This window comes from Vespula vulgaris, chromosome 2, assembly GCF_905475345.1.
Source record: "Vespula vulgaris chromosome 2, iyVesVulg1.1, whole genome shotgun sequence".
NCBI classification, from domain to species: domain Eukaryota; kingdom Metazoa; phylum Arthropoda; class Insecta; order Hymenoptera; family Vespidae; genus Vespula; species Vespula vulgaris.
In genome coordinates this window covers 7,414,249-7,433,635 of record NC_066587.1, presented here as the reverse complement: position 1 = coordinate 7,433,635, position 19,387 = coordinate 7,414,249, and the positions used below count along the sequence as shown (strand labels likewise).

The following is a 19,387-nucleotide window of genomic DNA, read 5'->3' as shown; positions in this document are numbered from 1 at the left end:
TTTTCTGTTAAACTCAAAAAAACGTTGTTGCGAAACATCGATTTACCAGCACACGAATCTGATTTGCCTCGCAGACGAACTCGTCGTAGTCGGCTTATCGCATTTGCTTGTTTCATCGCGAATTCATCGCGAGAGGTTACGTAAAGAAATTCTGATCGAGAAATGTATAGAGAAAAAAATAAACGAACGAACGCAACAACTCCGGATAAATTAGAAAAAATCTTATGGATTAATCAGATCGGTAAAGTATCGTTGCGACAAATTTGATCGTAAAATCCAAAGGAAAAAGAAAAATATGTGCATGTGTGTGTGTGTGTGTGTGTGTGTTTCCATAAAAAATCGTCGACTAGGTGAAATTTGTGATACGGGTAATTTTACGCTCCGCAAAATCAGAATTCACTTCATCGATTTCTACATTGAAATCACGGAACCATGTCGATATTTCTTCTTTGAAAGTAAACAAGAAAAAGAGAGAAGAAGAAAGAAGAAGAAAAAAAAGTTTCGACGACCTTGACGTTTTAGAATAATGTTTGTGAACACGTAAGAAATGTACGCTTTACGAGAAGAGAGGCTCACTAGTCCGATATGCAGAAAATGACCCCACTGTCTCTCGCTCCTCTATTTCTGACGTCATTGTTCCACGCCGTGGCACATCTTCCGCGTTCGGTTCGTTTCTCTCGAAACTCTCTGCTTCTAATGCGTACATTTATACGTATGTATGTATTTACGATAGAACGAAACGAGGACGAAGAAGAAAGAAAAGAAAGTTGAGTAACAACGATTCCCTTACAAATTTTATAAACGATTTTAATCGTCATCGATCGATTATGATTTATTTTTCTCATTCTTATCGAATAATCAAATTCAAAGGATTAGTATCGCGAAAGAAACTTTTTAACTAATTGAATTTTTGCTTCCTAATAATTTCTAACGTCAAACGTCGTAACGATAATCGTTAAATGCGATGATATCCTTTTGTCGGCTAAGATTTATTTATGAACATTTTCCGATAGAAACAAATACAAAAGGAAAAAAGAGAATATAGGAACGTTATTATTAGAGAGACAACATTTTGTTGTTCTGAAAATATGATTTGCCCTCTGGCAGCGTTTATCGGCTCGACCTCTTGACCCGTCCGATAGGATAGGAAAGACGAGACGAAGGAATAGCCTATAATAATAAATCGTAGGGTCAAGATACCGATTATATTCTCTTCGTAGGACGAGTAGAGTCGATGGTGTCTCGAGTTTTCTCGGCATCGTTACTTTCGAGAGCTCGATCGTCGTCTCGGTTCGTCGAGCGAGCCTTCCTTTTGATGAGTAAGCGGAAGTCATAGTTACGATCGTTTACCGCCGGAAAGATTTTGCGCGCGCGCGCGCACCCCGTTCCCTTTCTCTCTGTCTCTCTCTCTTTCTCTCTCTCTCTCTCTCTCTCTCTCTGTCTCTGTCTCTCTTTTTATCAAGCAGGCTTTCAATTCGAGTCCTTCTTTCTCGAAAGGTGAAATTAATTTCCTGGTATCGTCCAAAGCGAATCACCACTTCGTCACAAACTTCGATATTAGAAAATATTGAATAGTATAGGATCGATAGATCCAATTATCGCGAAAAATAATAAGAGGAGGTCATTTCAAAATACAGATACATATCGAATTTCTTCTCATTTAGTTTCGACGAAAAGATCCTCATTTTTGTATTCGCAAATTCAAGGAGTTCTTAGAAAAAATACACTACTCGTCGTTTATGGTTTGTGCACCACTGCCCGATACTGCACATCATTAACAGGCCGTACCCGCAGACAAGGCATTTTGAAATTGAAAGGGCAAGCTGTTTTACGAACATCGAGAGGGAGCCGGCATTAGTGGGAATTAGCGTTAATTGGTGTTCTTCTCCCCCTCTTTCTCTCTCTCTCTCTCTTTCTCTCTTCTCTTAAACTCTTCTGGTCCATCCTGCCTTCGTTTCTTCTTTCCTCTCTTTCTCTTCCGTTGCACTAATACAAGTATACATTACTCTCACAGACACCAACACATTCACTTTTCCCTCCTTCTCTACTTTTTTCTTCTGTTTCTTTCTCTGTTCGTCTTACTTTTTTGCAAGAGTCGTAACACGTCTAGAGAATGAGACAGAGACAGAGAGAGAGAGAGAGAAAGAAACGTCATGCGTGGACACGCATGTGCTCGCGACACGTTTATATATCCAGCCGAATCTGCAAGTCTCGGCTTTTGCCTGCATCTTCTTTCTTCGCTCTAATCCTCTTTTACGTAGCTTTATGTCGTCTCAACGTACAGATGCAACAACGTCTTTTCTTTTTAGAATCTCTAAAAAATTGTTTTCTTTTTTCTAGATGTTTTCTTTAATCTAGGAATAGACGAACGTTTTATAATACCGCTTGTTACATATCGCATTTTCTCCCCCGTATTAAGAACTCTGTGTTTTATATCACATGGGTAATCATTTAATCAAAATTACGTACAAACTTACGATGAATGTTGTCCCGAGAAGAAACAATTTTTCAATTTGTACCTTCTTCGTAATCAGACCTCGACGACTAATATCAGAAGCTCGATTTACCCTCGATAGAATTAGATTCTATCCGAATGTATATACCCTAGGTATTTTCGTCCGATATTCTTTTAGAAATTATACCGTTCAATCTATTCTTCTATTAAGATACTTGTTAAAAATATGACAGCAGCGAATATCAAATGAATCGATAAATATTTTTAGAAAAGTCAAAGTTTCGATTGCTCTGTATTACGATGATACGTTTTCATAAAGATGATACGAATTATGTTCTTGGGGGTTTATGTTTTGATTCTTTTTCCAATTAGTTATTCGCTTGATTGACTTTGACGATATTCTTGAGTTTAACGTTTAATTGAAATACCGGATATCAAGGGTAGAATAGCAACAGGTCCTACTAAGGAATTGCGCGTTCCATAAAAGTTCGATAACTTGAATATAGAAAGAAAGAGAGAGAGAGAGAGAAAGGAGTGGGAGAAAAAGTGGAGAGGCGCAGTAGTGGGCGACTTTAATGACTTCTCGAGGTCGGTTCAATGAGTGCCAGTGTTTGTCATTGCATCATTATGGTAGATGTATTCGCCGGTTGGTCGGTCTGCCGGCTCTTACGAACTAATATTTATTAAGTGTATCTCGTTCTTACCGTGTACGAAGCTATGGAGTTTCATTTTTTTTTCTCGATCGTATTAAAAGAGAAAAAAAAGAAGGAAATAATAAACAAAAATAAGGAGCGAGAATCATCATCAAAAGAAATTCTTGGCGTGCGAGTCGACGACGATTAAGAACGGGAACGTTCGTGACACTTTTTTACTGACACGAATATAATTTCCACTGTCGTCCGTCTTCCTCGTTTCACTCCTTAATTTATTACTTTATAAAATGACAGAAATTATAGAGTAGCAGTCATCGTTGTCGTCGTCGTCGTCTCATTCTCCTGTCGATTATCTAATTTCGTCGAACGAACTACCGACAAACCGTGGGCGAGCTTAATTAGGATTTTCCTCCTTTCCTTCGATTTAACACTAAATAATCTTTTTTTTCGTTTCTCTTTTTCAGAAAGATATTCTTATTTTGAAAATAGAAAAGATATTAGAAACGTTATTTTTTCTAAGACTCTGGAGATATGAGAAATCTCTTTAGTTATTAGCAGGACGAAAAACAAAGCGTGCCATTGTTCTTAGATGCATGTTAATAGATATCAGAAGAATTAGGTAAAGATCGATATTGATTATAGATTTTTATAGAAAACCTTCGAAGTTTCTGTTCATTCTTTATATATAAATTAATGAATCTAAGATTAATATTTTCGTATAAATCGTTTTTGTTATTTATTCTTTTTCCTATTTTCATTATTTATTTTTCGTTCTTTTTTTTTTTTAGGATTGTTCCAGAATTATCTACAGTGTGATCGTTGAAAGATGATAATTATTGAAAAATAATAAGCAGCCGATGAATAATACATCCTGTCCTGTTCCTAAGTACTAGTGCCGCAGGAGTGATTAGACTGGGTTAGAAATTACCATATCTCCTGCTGCTCAAGTGCTTATCAATGGGTCGGGACGCACATCTACTTTCTTTTGTGACATTCCGGAGCGACGAGCAACGACATTATTCTTCAGTGTACTTTAAACTACACATAATTCTGTTATAGTTTAATGTCATTGTATTACCAATAAGATAAATGAATAAATGTTAAAAATAGATAAGTAAATAATTAAGTAAAAGAAAAATGATTAAATCGGTCAATCATTCTTCATATTTCTTTTTCTCTTCTTTTTCTTTTTTTAATAACGAGACTGAAATATAGTTACACACAAGAAAAAGATCTGTTTTGCATATAAAACACTTGTATACACTAATTTCCTAAGGAACATAAAGTTAATACAGGAAAAGAAAAAAAAATCCGATTGGAGGAGCTGGGATTTGAACCCAGGACTTTCAGCATGCGAAGCAGACACTCTACCACTGAGTTACACCCCCACTTGTAAGAAATTGATAATATGTATTATCTCTCCCTCTCCCTCTGTGATAAAAATATATTACATAATTATTAATAAATATGTTTATCGCTAATTCTTTATAAAAAGAAATGATATTTGTCGTACGTCTTATACTACTATTAACTTTTTGTATTTCCACAAGAAAAGATTTTGTTATAACATTTAATTATTAAATAATAATTTAATGAATAGATGCTATAATGAATTTCTAACAAAAATTGTAATTCTCTGTAAATATTTAGATCTCTTTTTCGTAAGACTAGATAACATTTGAAATATTTTTTCTTTCATATAATTTCGAAATAACACGGTTTAGAAAAACAATTTTATTTTTACACGACTCAACACAGTGTTTGTTTTTAAAATTACTGTTTTCAATTCTATTGAAAAGTATATTTCCATTGTAATTATGACTTTTTGAAAATGTACAGGTGTACTTGGACTTGAATTTTGTTGAACCTCACGATGTTTTAATTCTTTGTCTTTTTGGCTATATGCGTATTTTCGACCAGAATCAATAAGATTAACGAATAACCAAAAAGCCAGATGACCAAACTCGACAATTGGATTTTGTTAGTATCAATTTTGTCAGTAACAATCATCGAATAGAATGGATATCGAGATCGTTATAATAATGATTATTTGCAAAAAAAAAAAAGAAATATTAGGTATACTCTTTGTTACAAAAACAAAAGAAATATTTAAAAAATTTTTAAAGATGTTAGCAAATATGATATTCTTACCATTGTTATTATGATTCTTCAATCTTAATCTGCCGTGAGAACAATCTAAGGAGAATATTTTAGAATTTTGAAATAAAGAAAAAAAAATTTGTTCAGAATTATATTCCCTAGTTAAAATTGTTTCGAAGCTTCGGACACTTTGAAGGTTATATTCGCTAGTGCCTGGTCTCCAAAAAAATTGCTTATGTGCAAACACGTGCATTTGATTCGATATAAATTATTTTATTCGTGACCACCGACGAACCGCTAAACACCGCGATCAACCGTATACGTGTTCATATATTTCCTTGAATCTAATGATTACTGGCGACTAATCAACAATGCGCATATAACCTTTATGTTAAGGACTCAAGTCAAAACGCGATAAGGCCGAAAGAAAAAATAATAAATAAGCATGTGTCATAGGATAGTCGTTATTCTGTTTTCAAGGATAATACATTCTAGAATAAAGCATCGTTAAAATAAAAAATATTCTATTCATATTAAATAGAGCTTTATTCAATGATCTTCATATTTTTTTTTTCTTTTTGAAAATAACTTATTAAAGTTATTACAGATATAAAGTTTTTATATTTGGAATTATTCGTTTATTTATATATATATATATATATATATATTAATAGAAATATATATAAATATATATATAATATATATATATTTATATATAAAATAAAAAATATATATATAAATGTATATATATATATATTCTTTCTTTTTTTATACGATTATTATTTTTGACACATTCTTTTTCATTCATACGGATTTTTCAAGAACTATTTCACCGTGTAAGTGAAAGATTAATTGTATACATTCATTAAAGTTTCTATAAATTTTGAAAGAAAAAGTTTTATATTTCCCGCGTGAATTTAAACTTACCTGTACGTATATGTCGCTACTGTGCAAGCGCTAAGTTTCCCTCCATTTGACTGACGATTCACAGCTGTACGCATACATGCGTTTTCTCGTTTCCTGTCGTATATTTACGTGACGTGGGTCTCACTGATTGACTAGCTGTGCCGGTTGTTTCCACATCGAATAAAAGTGGAAGGATTTTTGCACGGATCCATATCAGAGCTGACTTTTTTTATTGATATAATATCATCATCATGTTGCAATCAATATTTGAAGATGTACGTCGGATGAATAAACGACAGGTAAATTTATTTCGTTCAAATTATTGTCCTCGATTCATACAAAAAACACATATGGTCGTCCAAAGACTTAGCTTAACTTGAATCTCTTTTATTTGCAGTTCCTGTATCAAATACTCAGCTTTGGCATGATCGTGTCCTCGGCCTTGATGATATGGAAAGGTCTAATGGTTGCAACGGGTAGCGAAAGTCCCATTGTTGTTGTTTTAAGGTATAACCACAAACTAACCTATTACTTTTCTTAAAACAATGCTATCAATATAGCGTTTCTTATAACAACGTTCTCGTAATTCGAAGTTTATGAATACATTATTTTTCTTTGATATTTTAGTGGTAGTATGGAACCAGCATTCCATAGAGGTGATTTATTATTTTTAACAAATTATCAGAATGAATCTATGAGAGTAGGGGAAATTGTTGTTTTCAAAGTGGTAGGCAGAGAAATTCCAATAGTGCATAGAGTTATGAAACTTCATGAGAAGTAAGCATAATTATTTTCATAAAAAATATTTTGCATTAATACGGATCTTTAAAACGTTGATGTATTTTAGGGGAGACCATAACAGTACCGTTAAATTTTTAACAAAAGGTGATAATAATTCTGTCGATGATAGAGGCTTATACGCCCAAGGGCAATTATGGCTTACACATAAAGACGTTGTAGGTAGAGCAAGAGGATTCTTACCATATGTAGGTATGGTGACTATTTATATGAATGAATATCCCAAATTCAAATATGCCGTTCTATCGTGTTTGGGTTTATATGTATTGATTCACAGAGAATAAGAATATCTTTTTATAGAAAATTAATACAATAGACTGTCGTTTGTCATTTAATCTAGGTATTTAATGGGGTTAGATGACAATGAATTGATTAAAACATTTGTACGGAGATTATTTGCATGATTTCATACCCTTTCAATTGTATGCTGTTCACATAAATTTTCTTCTATAAAAAATGTATTACTTTGTTAAAATACTGTCAACTTGTGACAGTGATAAATAATTGAAAGAGTACGAAGGCTGACTCCAGTACTTTTATATTGTGCCACAAAACGAACAGTTTCTCAGCTATTGGCAAAATCATATACAAAAAATAGTTGGATTTTTATGTGCATACATGATCTTGTGTTTATCGTAAAAAGAATGTGTTAAAATTTATAAAATTCATTGTTTAAGTAAAGAAAATAATGGTACAAAATATTTTTGAGACGCATACCTGAGCATTGCTCTTAATTTTAGGAATTGTTGCACTTAATTTTATCGTTTCTTATGCACTATGCTTTGCTATATATAGCAAGATTAATTAGATTTAATAATTGATGTCAAAGCTATAGAGTATACCTTATCGAAATAATACACAAAAATAAATTTAATTTCTATTTATGCATCAGCTAGATTACGTAAAATAATATTATAATAATTATTTGTAATAATTGTTTAATCTTGAAAGTAAAAAGTACATTATATGCAGTTACAATGGAAATGTACTATTCAACAGTTTAGTGGTTTGTATATACTTAATTAAGATATTCGTTTTCATTGTTCAGAGAACTGAAGAAAAATCCTGTCAAGCTAATAATAGTTGTACATATACTAAATTATATCTATTGCTGATTTAAGTAATATCTCATATTATTTATATTCCAAATTTGAAGGATCCTTTTCTTTGCTATTAATATATTCCACAATCGAACGTAACAAATTATAATCGAAAAAAAAAGAATATATATGTGCAAACATTTTTTTAGATTTTCATAAATTATTCATACGTTCACTATACTGTCATTTTTTCTAATTATTAATTATAGTAAAATGGATTAATCAAATTTACAATACTCCATGTAAATATAATGATTTTATTTCAAACAATTACATTTCCTGCACCATTTTTCCTCATTCGTTCATAAACTTTTAATATTTTCCAAATTAAATCATATATTACCCATTTTTACCATAAATTTAAGATTTGTATTATTCGTACCGACATGTACCTAACAAGTAAATATCCTTGAAATGTAACATGTTAAAAATATATGTCACCTATAATAAAAAATCGTTTTATCTTTTTATTTTATATCTACCAGAACTTATTCGAATAAATCGCATATTAAGAATATGGCTTTAGGCGAATCCAAGTTTCTGCTGGTGTAGTAATGATACCAGGGAACTTATCTTCGATTCTCGTTGGTTGACCTTCGACGAAAGAAAAATCGAAGTTTTGCATCAAGGTAGCAAAAACTTCAAACATCATAAATCTCGCGAACGTTTCTCCGGCACAGAGTCTGTGACCTAATTTTTTATTTAAACAAATAAATAAATAAAATATTTACATATATAAATCACAAATAAATACGATAAAAATAAGAGATCCGATTTACCTGCTCCAAAAGGTAGCGAAAAATCTTTATTAAATTGTCCGTCATCCTTCAAAAATCTCTCGGGTCTAAAATTTTTTGGATCGCCCCAAAAATCGGGGTCATGGTTTATCTCAGCGATATTGGGTATCAAAGTTGTATTATTGGGAATAAAATATCCTTGAAAAGTCGTATCTTTAGTACATCTACGTATAACGCCAAGTGGAGTAAGCGTTTCGTATCTCATAGTTTCGCGTATAGTCGCTTCTGTATATGGAAGTCTATGCAAAGTAAAAGAGATATTTTTGAGTTCAATCGTAATATAAGATTTAAGTTAGTATATTTTTCAAAATATAGTTACGTACTTATTTCTATCTTCCCAAGTAGGCAATCTTCCACTTCCAACGACCTTGTGTATCTCCTCTTTAACTTTTTTCGCAACGTTTGGAAAATGCATCATAAATTTAATAGCGAACGTAATATTGCTACTTGTCGAGATTGTAGCAGGTAAGATGAAATCTAACAATGTTAGTAGAAGATATTCCTCCGTGTAGGAAGAGGGAATATTGCTCTCTTTTAGTTTGTTCAAGTAACTACCTACAAATCCGTACTCGCCATTTTCCCCGTGCATTTCTTTATATTTATACAAATATTTCTACAATTCGAACAATTTCAAAAATTAAAAGCTACATTTACAATCGGATTATTTATTATTTACCTTTAGGAAATCTAACATAATATAATTCGATTCCATTGCATCTGTGAATGAAAATAAATTTCCAAAAGAGCAAGTGATCGGCCACAAGAAGGTAGCACCCCCCATTGTGTCGCCTGATCTTACAAATTTCATGGCTTTTTCACTGAAGTAACAAAGTTTCCCGTATTTGCTACGTTCGAATCTGTATCCAAACATAATTTCCCATATATTGTTAAAAAAGAATGGGTATAAAAAGTTGGGGAAAAGAGCCAATCCGTCTTTATAAATTTTCTGTGATAGAAATCGAATGAATAAAAAAATTGTTTTTTTTTCAACCTTGTCACTTTTAACACAAAATTAAATATAACGTACCTTTTCATTTTCGTTTATAGGGCCATTTTTTAACATATCCATTAAAATATTTAGTTCCTCCATACTTTTAGTTTCAAATATTTCATGTCTTCGACCAAATCCGAAATCTCGCATATGACGAAGAGCGAATCTTCTTTGTTCTCGCCATTCATCTCCGTCAGTAAAAAATATACCTATGATAGGGAAAGAAAGAGAAAGAGATTTAGGAATATGAATTAGTTTATTTTAGAAATAATTCTATAAATAAATATAAGATTAAATTACCCAATTTTTTATTAAATGCTCGTGCCTTAATAAAATAAGCATCAGATAATCTACCATCGAACTCTTCTTTCAGTAACAATTCCTTCACGCTTGCATAATCGTTAGCTATTACCGTAAAAAACGATCCCAAGTAACAACTAATCACTTTAGATTTTAATTTCTTTGAATAATAGCCAAACCATCGATATGGAAATTTGTAATCGTACCATAAACAGTACCAGTAAATTCCTATTAATGGTAATCCAACGACCCCTATTTTATTATAAAAAAAAAAATAATAAATTAATATTCTAACGATCAATATATTATTGTTAATAATTAATATAAATAGATCTTTACCTGGAGGTGTTCCTGATGGTTTACTGCTTAAATATTTATAATATTCATATATTATAAGAAGAAGAGCAATTATTACTACGAAAAACATCTTTACATCCAGTGTCGTCGGAGAATACTACGCAATATAAACTGTAGAGTTTGATAAAAAACAAGATCAAAAAACAAGATCGGAGAACAAGAATTCAGGAATAATAATAACATATGATAATAAAATTTAATTGAGGTTTCCCTTTTTTTAAGCATTACATTCAATTAAAATTTTTTTATATTTGTTAGATAATAAATAAGTACTCGTACTTACGTTATACAGAAATGTGTATTATCTCTATTCATTAAATGTATTTTTATCAAATATATATAAAAAATAACTGAATTGTCGAGAGCTAATCTGAGAATGTACTTACGTATATTACATATCTTATCAAATAGCCTGATAATTTGTTTAATCCTGTGTATATATATATATATATATATATATATATATATATATATATATATGCCATTATGATAATTAGTAATGTTTGTATGACTTTTGAAATAGCACAATATAACATATATTACAATAATTCTGACCTATTATTACATAAGAAATGTTAATGAAGGTTATATGAAATATGTATGTTGCAAGCAGGAAAAATAAAAATGTTAAAGCTAATATTCTTCTAATAAAATGTATTTCGCAATACAAATAATATATGTAAACTTTTTCATATCACAAAACGTTACGTAAGTACTACAATTATTTATGCGATAAATTCTATAAATTTGTATAAGATTATGGTTTACCGCTTACTATCAATTGAGATTATATTCGAATATAAAATGACTTAGTACATTCACTCTAAATATTTAATATCACCCAAACATTGTACTTGAAACTTGCTTTTAATCATTAAATGCATACGATCATCTCTTATAATAGCACAGCCTATACTTGGTGTCAATTCATAGAGCAAACAAATACAATCTTCTAAATTTTGCATTATTCCCATATCAAACGTTGGTGTTTCCGTTAAGTCAAAATGTAGCTTCAGGAAAGCTGTATAAAGTGGTATACAGTGTGCTGCTACCCGTAAGTTAAATATCACAAGGTAAGTTTTGGCAGTCTACATAAACAGATAATATTTTATGAATATTTGCTTTTTATAGTAAAAATAAAATTTATTGAATTTATAAGATTTATTTCTCACCTCTAGCGTAGCTTTTAAAGTTCTAAGATCTGTATGATGTTCACAATATTCAGAAAGTATTCTTGCTATTCTTTCACACCATTTGGCACAACCAATGTTGTTAAGAAGTTGTGGTAAACTTAACATATAAACATGCCGTAATTCTACATCTTGTTCAAGCTCCATATTATCTAATAATGTTGCAAGTATTTCATCTCGTTTAGTCCACTGTAAATGTATGTATGTATGTATGTATGTATGTATATATATATATACTTACAAAGTGGGGCAAAAATTTTATTCATTGAAAATATTTATATATAAAACTTGGATGATATGGAAGGGGACATAATGTAATGTAAATACTTGTTACATGTGCATTTACATCACATTGTCTCCTTTTGTAATAATTTAAGTTTTGTATATAATATTTTCTATATTTTTACAAATAATGGATAAAGTTTTTGCCTATATTATGTATATTAATATTATATATATATATTAAAAAGTATATTATTTTTTCAATTAATAAATTAAAGATACTAATAAAAAATATATACCTCAAACACATTCAAATTATTTCCCCAGATGTCCAATGTATCTAAGAGATTTGTTAAACACGAATATAATGGCACAACATATCTGGCATTTCTCTGATGAGTCAAACGTTCTAATGCATGATAAATTACATCTGCATAACCAGTATCTATTAATCCCTTTTTCTGCAATTAAATATCATAACAAATTGTAACATATATATTAACTGTTATATATAATACATAATTCTTTTACTTACCATATAAGAGTGTTGCATAATTTGATATAAGCATTCTAATCCTATTACTACATTTTCTGATACGTAATCATCAATAATTATTAGAGCTGTCGGAAGTACTTCACGAATATGATCATATAAATTTGATTTCTGCAAGATAAATGAAATGAATCGGTCTTTTTATTACGAATAAAAAATTCCTAATTAAAATTAAAGTACATAAAAATCTATATACCTTTAATTGCAATAAAATCCATTTATACCACGTAACAGCTGATGGATAAGTTTTCCAATTGTCTCGTTGTAATTTATATCTAAACTTTTCTAGTATCATACTAAGGTTATTATTTTCCATTAAAAATTGTGAAATATCTAAATACAAATATAGTTGGTAGAAGCAATCAGTTAATTCTTTGGAGATTGAAACGGATTCCGCCGTGTTCCAAACATTTTTCTCATGCATTTCTCCAATTAGATATATTAAATTCATTGCAAAGGTTTTGACTAATATATTATCATAATCTATTTGCACATTTGCTTCGTTACGACTTTGTATAATATGTTGTAACATAGACTTAATATTTCTTAAATTTCTATCCACTATAATTCTATATTCTCTGAAGTCTTTTTCTTCGCATGGCCGCTCATTACCACATTGTTTCTGTGGTACAAAGCTTTTTTCTATAAGATCTATGCATCCTGACCATAGACTTTCATCCATTATATTTCCTGAAATTTTTAAGCCTTCCAATTCTCTCATGAGGTTGTCCATTGTTATAGCAATGTACAATTTTGACTAAATTGAAGAATAATGTTACAATTAAATTATCTTGAAGCTACATTATTCTCCTTATCTTTCTCATAGAATATCATATTCTTTGTATATCCTTTTTGCAAAAACATAAAATTCTTGACCTACCGCACGTTAGGAAAATTACAGGCCCTACGGTCGACAAAATTATTCGTTCATTCTCTTCGTTCGAACATTAAGATTAGATGTTCTGATTAGAAAATATTTTCTTGCATTAAATGAATGCGATATTTACAAATCAATATCAGATATAATTTGACTTCAATGCAGCGATATTCGCTGAACTTCTATCAGACTATCCTTTTACAGTATAATTACTGTATTTTGTAACATTATAATAAACGATATCTCGAATCGTAAAATTCAACGTTACATGTCTTATGTATTTTCGATTTATCGAAAATCTCGAATGAAATACTTGCGTCCTTCTCTCATATTTTCTTTTATCTTTTTCTTGTGCTTTCTGTTGTACTATATGCATCCTTTTCTTAAAACACAACCAACTGTAGTGCACGTAAAGCTAGGATAAGTAAAGTATCGATGCAGGTGCGACTATTGAGATATATCGTTATATATCGCTATCGAGCGCATACCATTCGATTGTACTTGCCGTGAGATAGTTCGCCCGTTCGTAAGCGTAAAGTAGACCGTTTAATTCTTTTTATCCGAAAATTTGAAGATCCTGGTAATTATGAATTAATGCAGCGGTAGTAGCTGGTAGTTGCGATATGGCTGAGTATCGTTAGTTCAATTTATATACGTTCATTATATTTCGTTTGCAGCGTTGTTTTCACTTCGAAAAGGAAATGCTCATCTTTGATCTCCATCTTGCTTCCTGCATGTCCGTCACCACCCTTCATATAATTTTCGATGACGATTAAAGCCAGATCTCATATGTCACTCATTTGATATTTTACTTTATTTTTATTATGATCTGGAATCGGTTTTCGATTTTAACAGCTTCACATAACCCTAGTTTCCTTCATTTTATTAATGATAAATCTTTTATTATGACTCGAACGTCTTGAATAGCTGTCAAATATGTCCAAACTGAATAATCATAAATAAATATAACAATGATCATACAAAGCATGATTCCTATTTTTTTTTTACATTTGTTTTTCGTACAACGTTCAATTATTTAATTTGTGACAATGAACAAAATTTCTAACGCGTTATATTTTTAAATACAAGGATCTGGTTCGTATTGCGTGTCTTCCGGAGTAGGCAGTGATTCAGAAGTCATGGCTGAACTAGCAGCTTTGCTGCATCAGGAAATTCCTGAAGGAAGGCACAATCTTGCAGACAGTCACACGAATCTTGAACGTGTTGCGGATTATTGCGAGGCAAATTATTTTCAAGCAGACAATAAAAGGATTGCATTAGAAGAAACAAAGAATTATACGACTCAATCATTGGCTAGTGTAGCATACCAAATAAATACTCTCGCTTATAACTTTCTTCAATTATTAGATCTACAAACATCTCAGTTAGCTGAGATGGAAAGTCAAATGAATCATATAGCTCAAACCGTTATGATACATAAAGAAAAAGTTGCTAGGCGAGAGATAGGTGTATTAACGGCTAACAAAATGACAGCCCGTCAATATAAAATTATTGCACCTGCAAATCCCGAAAAGCCTATCAAATATGTAAGGAAAAGCATAGATTATACGATTTTGGATGATATTGGCCATGGCGTACGTAGTAGTGGTACGCCAAGAAGCAAGCAAAGAGGAGGTAGCCAAGGTAGCGTTCAGAGCTTGGGTGCAACATCTACCGGCTCTGGTTTGGGTGCTGCTATGGTAGGACCTGCACCTACTACCAAGCCACCGACTCCTCCTCAAACAGTAAGGACTGGTAAGAGCGATTCATGATTATTTTGAAGTGTCAAACAATTTGAATATTGTAGAATCTCTAATAACCACTTGTTCGATAATAGGAACACTGAGTAAGGGTTCACGAGAATATAGAACTCCACCTGCGGTTGCTCCACCTCAAGTTCCTAGTCATTATGCGCCAAATTATCCATTGGGTCATCCACGACGCGAGCGTGGCCCAGGATATAGTACATTGCCATTGCATGCTCATACAACTTCTCATTCTGCTCACAATACCAATCATTCTACTCACACGAACAATATGACGCAACATACTTCCCCACCTCAAGTGGGTACAGTCCATCCATTGCAAAGTCATCCGCAGACACCACCACCAGCACCACCCAGCGTTACAGGAGCTGCGGGATACATACAAGAACAACATAATAACATGCCTCGTAAGCAAACATTATTACAAGTTTCTTTTTTTATGCTAGTTTAAAATAATTTAATCATCGAATCAATGTTTTAGCACCACCTTCTCCACTGGTCGGTATCAGTGGAGATATGGCTGATTATAGCGGGCATCATACTTTACCACACAGATTAGCTCATCAAATTAGTCGAAGTAGCGGTGCTAGTAGTCCACCACTGCCACCTCCTCCACCTCCTGAACAAGAGGAGCATCCTCAATTTGGTAGACCGACTCCTTCCAGTGGTGCTATAATGCCTATCGTACCGGATGAAGAAGATCTGCCTGGCTGGGTTCCAAAAAATTATATAGAGAAAGGTGAGCCTAGTTCATTTTTATTTTTCTATAGTGATATAATATATGGATTAATATTATACAAATTTATTGTTTTAGTCGTCGCCATTTACGATTACTATGCCGATAAAGAAGACGAATTGAGTTTCCAAGAAAGCTCCGTCATTTACGTTTTAAAAAAGAACGACGATGGTTGGTGGGAAGGAGTAATGGATGGAATAACCGGGTTATTTCCCGGCAATTACGTTGAACCTTGCGTTTAGGCATGTATTACATATTTATATTTCTTAAGCATTTTAAGTAAAGATCAGTATCTATAGTTAAAAGACTGCTATTTTAAGATACACATAAAGGGGCTTTGTAATTATTTGTTATCATCGGTTAGCAAGAAGTTATAGAAACGGACCGTTTATATGACGATAAGCAATCGATATCGAGCTTTATAAAATATTTAACATAGGATGGTCCGTGATTCGAGGGGTAGCGAATAAAATACTCTTTGGCTCTTCCAACGATGTTACACATATTCAATGTTCGTAGTCTTTTCAAAAAAAAAAAAAAAAAAAAGGGGAAAAAAAATCAAACAAAAATAAGCCAAACTTTACAATGTCATAAGAAAAAGTATTTTTCTCTACTCCGTAATATACTTCTTCTCCTGCAATTATAAACTAGACGATCGTCGTAATATCGTGTAAACCCAATTAAACTGCGTATCATCCGCAAAATATATTTATGTATCTTAGCTACAATTAAAGTACTCGAATAATAAGCAATCAAAATACCAAACGTCCTATCTAGTAATAAAGTTTAATGTATTATCGTGTACTGTGTTTAATCACAGTAAAAAAGGAGGAGACTAAGATGTATCGCCAAAATGTTCGAAAAGCGTTCAAACGCTCCTTCTGCATTTCTGTAACATTTTATAGTACCTTTAGTACCTTTGGTACAGTATTGCAGCGCGATGCGTTTATTTTAATAAAAATAAAAAAATATATAAGATATATACGTACCATATACATACATGTATACACACGCATATATATATATGTGTACGTGTGTGTATGTGTATATATATATGTATTATACTTTTAATAATTGTAGAACACTTTCGAAATAAAACAAAAATCGAAAGAAACTATACCATTTAAACAATAAGTATTATTTCATTGTTTCTCTCTTGATTAAAGTAAAGGGAGACTGGGATATGACCGTGCATACAATGAGAAAGTAATTAAGAAGTTTATAGATCTCATTGAAAGAACAATAAAAGAGATCGTTTAAATTAATACCACATAAGTTTTTTGAAAAGTATATTTTCTATTGCCACAGTAAAAGAGTAACCGCGCTTTTTCGCTGCGAATTAATATAATAAACATTTCTTATTCTAAAGAAATAAGTACACAATTTTTTCATTAGGCAAATAAAACTCATGGCTTGGTAAGGTCGAGTAGAAAATTATAAATACCATCCTTGTTAACTTATACGTATATATAATGTTTCTAAAGACTTTACAACGGCGTTCATTTGTATAGCCGAGTTTCTTATTTTTACTTTATTGCTTTATACGTTGCTAATGAGAGAGTGGTAGATGATTTCATAGATAACGCTTTTAAGAGTGGACTGCAAAAATGAGAGAGAGAAAAAGAAAGACTTTCAAGTAGGTCATGTCTTTTTTTTGCAATTTTTCAACAACTTATATACATAGCAACGTCCTTATACACACACACACACACATATAGCAAGAAAACATGCTAGATATTTTCGCTAACTATGCATGTGAATTACTTTGATTTTCGAATAAAAAGAGAAAAAATAACGAGCTCGTTGTATCATACATAAAAGAAAAAATAGTAAGAAAGAGAGAGAGAGGGAGAGAGAGAAAAGAGCCAAAATAGTAATCCCAAGAGGAACTATTTAAAACGACTGGCTTAAAGAAGAAGAACATAAATTCTTTGATAGGAAAACTACGAAAATCAAGTCGATTACCAGAGCTTGAAAGGATCTTTATCTATCCTCTTTCTTCTTCGGAAGAGGAAGGAGAGGGAGAAAATAAATCCTGGGAGACAAAGTTGGTGCACGTACCGAACCAGCTATCTGATCTAATTCGCTGGATTGATTATCCGTACGTTAGCGGAAGGCAGCTTGGAGTCATCTTCGCCTTCACTGTAACGGAAACCGCTTCATTTGATTAATGCTGTCTTCCCTATGGATAACTTTCCGCGTGGTTATCCCGCAACGTAACCCGCAACGTCGAATCCTGAAATATTTCAGCCAATTTTATCCGCGAGTTTTCGCAAAACGGCCATGAAATTTTCTTACGTCGAACAGAAGAACTTTAATTTTTCTCTTTAAGAAGATACATCTTCTGAAAACTTTTCAATTTCTTATGTTTTCTATGAAAATATTTATTAATAATGATGATAATAATAATAGTAATAATAATAATAATAATATATGTATATGCATATAGGTATATAAAAAATACTATTAATAAATAATTTATAAGATATTACTTTTCGAAGATAGTTTTAGCGATTAAACAATAATTAATATAAAATGAAAGGACTGTTACCTTTCATCTAATGCATAATAAATCGAACTACTTCATATTATATTTGAAGGAATTAATTTTTACGAGAGTTCTGCATGCGTCTTGGCTCACGTGCAAAAAACACGTAGGTATATACAAAATAATATTAATAAATGATTTATAAGATAAGACTTTTCGAAGATAGTTTTAACGATTAAACAATAATTGATATAAAATGAAAGGACTTTTACCTTTCATCTAATGCATAATAAATCGAACTACTTCATATTATATTTGAAGAAACTAATTTCTAAGATAGTTCTTCGTGCGTTTTGACTCACGTGTAAGAACACGTGGATATATACAAAATAATATTAATAAATGATTCATAAGATAATACTTTTCGAAGATAGTTTTAGCGATTAAACGATAATTGATAGAAAATGAATGGACTATTAACTTTCATCTAATGCATAATAAATCGAACTACTTCATATTATATTTGAAGGAATTAATTTTTACGGTAGTTCTTCGTGCGTCTTGGCTCACGTGCAAGAACACGCTGGATGACGTTTCATGAAGAGGGTAAAAGGAACTCGTGGAGCGTAAAAGGGACTTGCTCTGCGTACCACTGGCAACGTGACTGCAATAACGGCGAGTGCAGAAGCGTGGGATCGGTTGGAATCGCAAATTTATAGAGAAAGAGACAGACAGACAGAGAGAGAGAGAGAGAGAGAGAGAGAGAGAGAGAGAGAGAGAGAGAGAGGATGAATGAAAGGGTGAGAGGAGGTCGTCACCACTGAGAGGGAAATCGGATTAACGATCGTTCGTTCTCAAGTCGAAGCTTCCTGAAACGATCTGGTCTCTACCTCTGAAATGTAAGAGCTTTTGCATGTGATGTGTGTGTGTGTGTGTGTGTGTGTATTTGTATGAGCTTATATATAGGTGTGCCAGATCTTCGATCGGCTCCTGTGGCTCGCCAATGTGCCAACCATGCTAAGTTGAGTTTCCCAGACGATTCCTCTTCCGTCATCTGTCTTAGTTCGAGTTCTCTTGGATCTGCAACACCGGATGTTC

The 19,387-nt window shown here is 32.1% G+C and overlaps 4 protein-coding genes, 1 long non-coding RNA gene and 1 other non-coding gene across 7 annotated transcripts; 2 read left to right on the top strand and 4 right to left on the bottom strand.

Annotated features, from left to right (window-relative positions):
* Window positions 1–3,865: 3,865 nt before the first annotated feature.
* On the bottom strand, window positions 3,866–5,598 carry LOC127072630 (uncharacterized). Its single transcript, XR_007785552.1, has 2 exons — window positions 5,260–5,598; window positions 3,866–4,539 (listed from the first exon to the last, which is right to left on the bottom strand). It is a non-coding gene; the product is annotated as an uncharacterized LOC127072630 (long non-coding RNA).
* Window positions 4,425–4,496, bottom strand: Trnaa-cgc (transfer RNA alanine (anticodon CGC)). Its single transcript has one exon. It is a non-coding gene; the product is annotated as a tRNA-Ala (tRNA).
* Window positions 5,599–6,208: 610 nt separating the features above from the next.
* Window positions 6,209–8,036, top strand: LOC127072622 (signal peptidase complex catalytic subunit SEC11A). Its single transcript, XM_051013161.1, has 4 exons — window positions 6,209–6,413; window positions 6,512–6,621; window positions 6,742–6,891; window positions 6,962–8,036. The coding sequence occupies exons 1-4, from the start codon at window positions 6,366–6,368 to the stop codon at window positions 7,194–7,196; spliced, it is 543 nt and encodes a 180-aa protein (XP_050869118.1). The 5' UTR covers window positions 6,209–6,365; the 3' UTR covers window positions 7,197–8,036.
* A 219-nt stretch (window positions 8,037–8,255) lies between these two features.
* Window positions 8,256–10,758, bottom strand: LOC127072612 (probable cytochrome P450 304a1). Of its 2 annotated transcripts, none has more exons than XM_051013144.1 (8): window positions 10,741–10,758; window positions 10,440–10,568; window positions 10,101–10,352; window positions 9,837–10,009; window positions 9,486–9,755; window positions 9,133–9,422; window positions 8,792–9,048; window positions 8,256–8,702 (listed from the first exon to the last, which is right to left on the bottom strand). In XM_051013144.1, exons 2-8 carry the CDS (start codon window positions 10,525–10,527, stop codon window positions 8,521–8,523), a joined length of 1,512 nt encoding a protein of 503 aa, XP_050869101.1. In that variant the 5' UTR covers window positions 10,528–10,568; window positions 10,741–10,758; the 3' UTR covers window positions 8,256–8,520. The 2 variants fall into 2 exon arrangements, with proteins under 2 accessions (XP_050869101.1, XP_050869102.1); XM_051013145.1 differs by lacking the exon at window positions 10,741–10,758 and having other exon boundaries at window positions 8,256–8,404; window positions 8,495–8,702; window positions 10,440–10,603.
* A 338-nt stretch (window positions 10,759–11,096) lies between these two features.
* Window positions 11,097–13,604, bottom strand: LOC127072614 (TELO2-interacting protein 2-like). Its single transcript, XM_051013147.1, has 5 exons — window positions 12,619–13,604; window positions 12,405–12,533; window positions 12,169–12,330; window positions 11,630–11,836; window positions 11,097–11,545 (listed from the first exon to the last, which is right to left on the bottom strand). Exons 1-5 carry the CDS (start codon window positions 13,153–13,155, stop codon window positions 11,276–11,278), a joined length of 1,305 nt encoding a protein of 434 aa, XP_050869104.1. The 5' UTR covers window positions 13,156–13,604; the 3' UTR covers window positions 11,097–11,275.
* A 191-nt stretch (window positions 13,605–13,795) lies between these two features.
* LOC127072613 (abl interactor 2) lies at window positions 13,796–18,754 on the top strand. Its single transcript, XM_051013146.1, has 5 exons — window positions 13,796–13,935; window positions 14,389–15,054; window positions 15,137–15,472; window positions 15,547–15,804; window positions 15,880–18,754. Exons 1-5 carry the CDS (start codon window positions 13,923–13,925, stop codon window positions 16,041–16,043), a joined length of 1,437 nt encoding a protein of 478 aa, XP_050869103.1. The 5' UTR covers window positions 13,796–13,922; the 3' UTR covers window positions 16,044–18,754.
* Window positions 18,755–19,387: the final 633 nt, after the last annotated feature.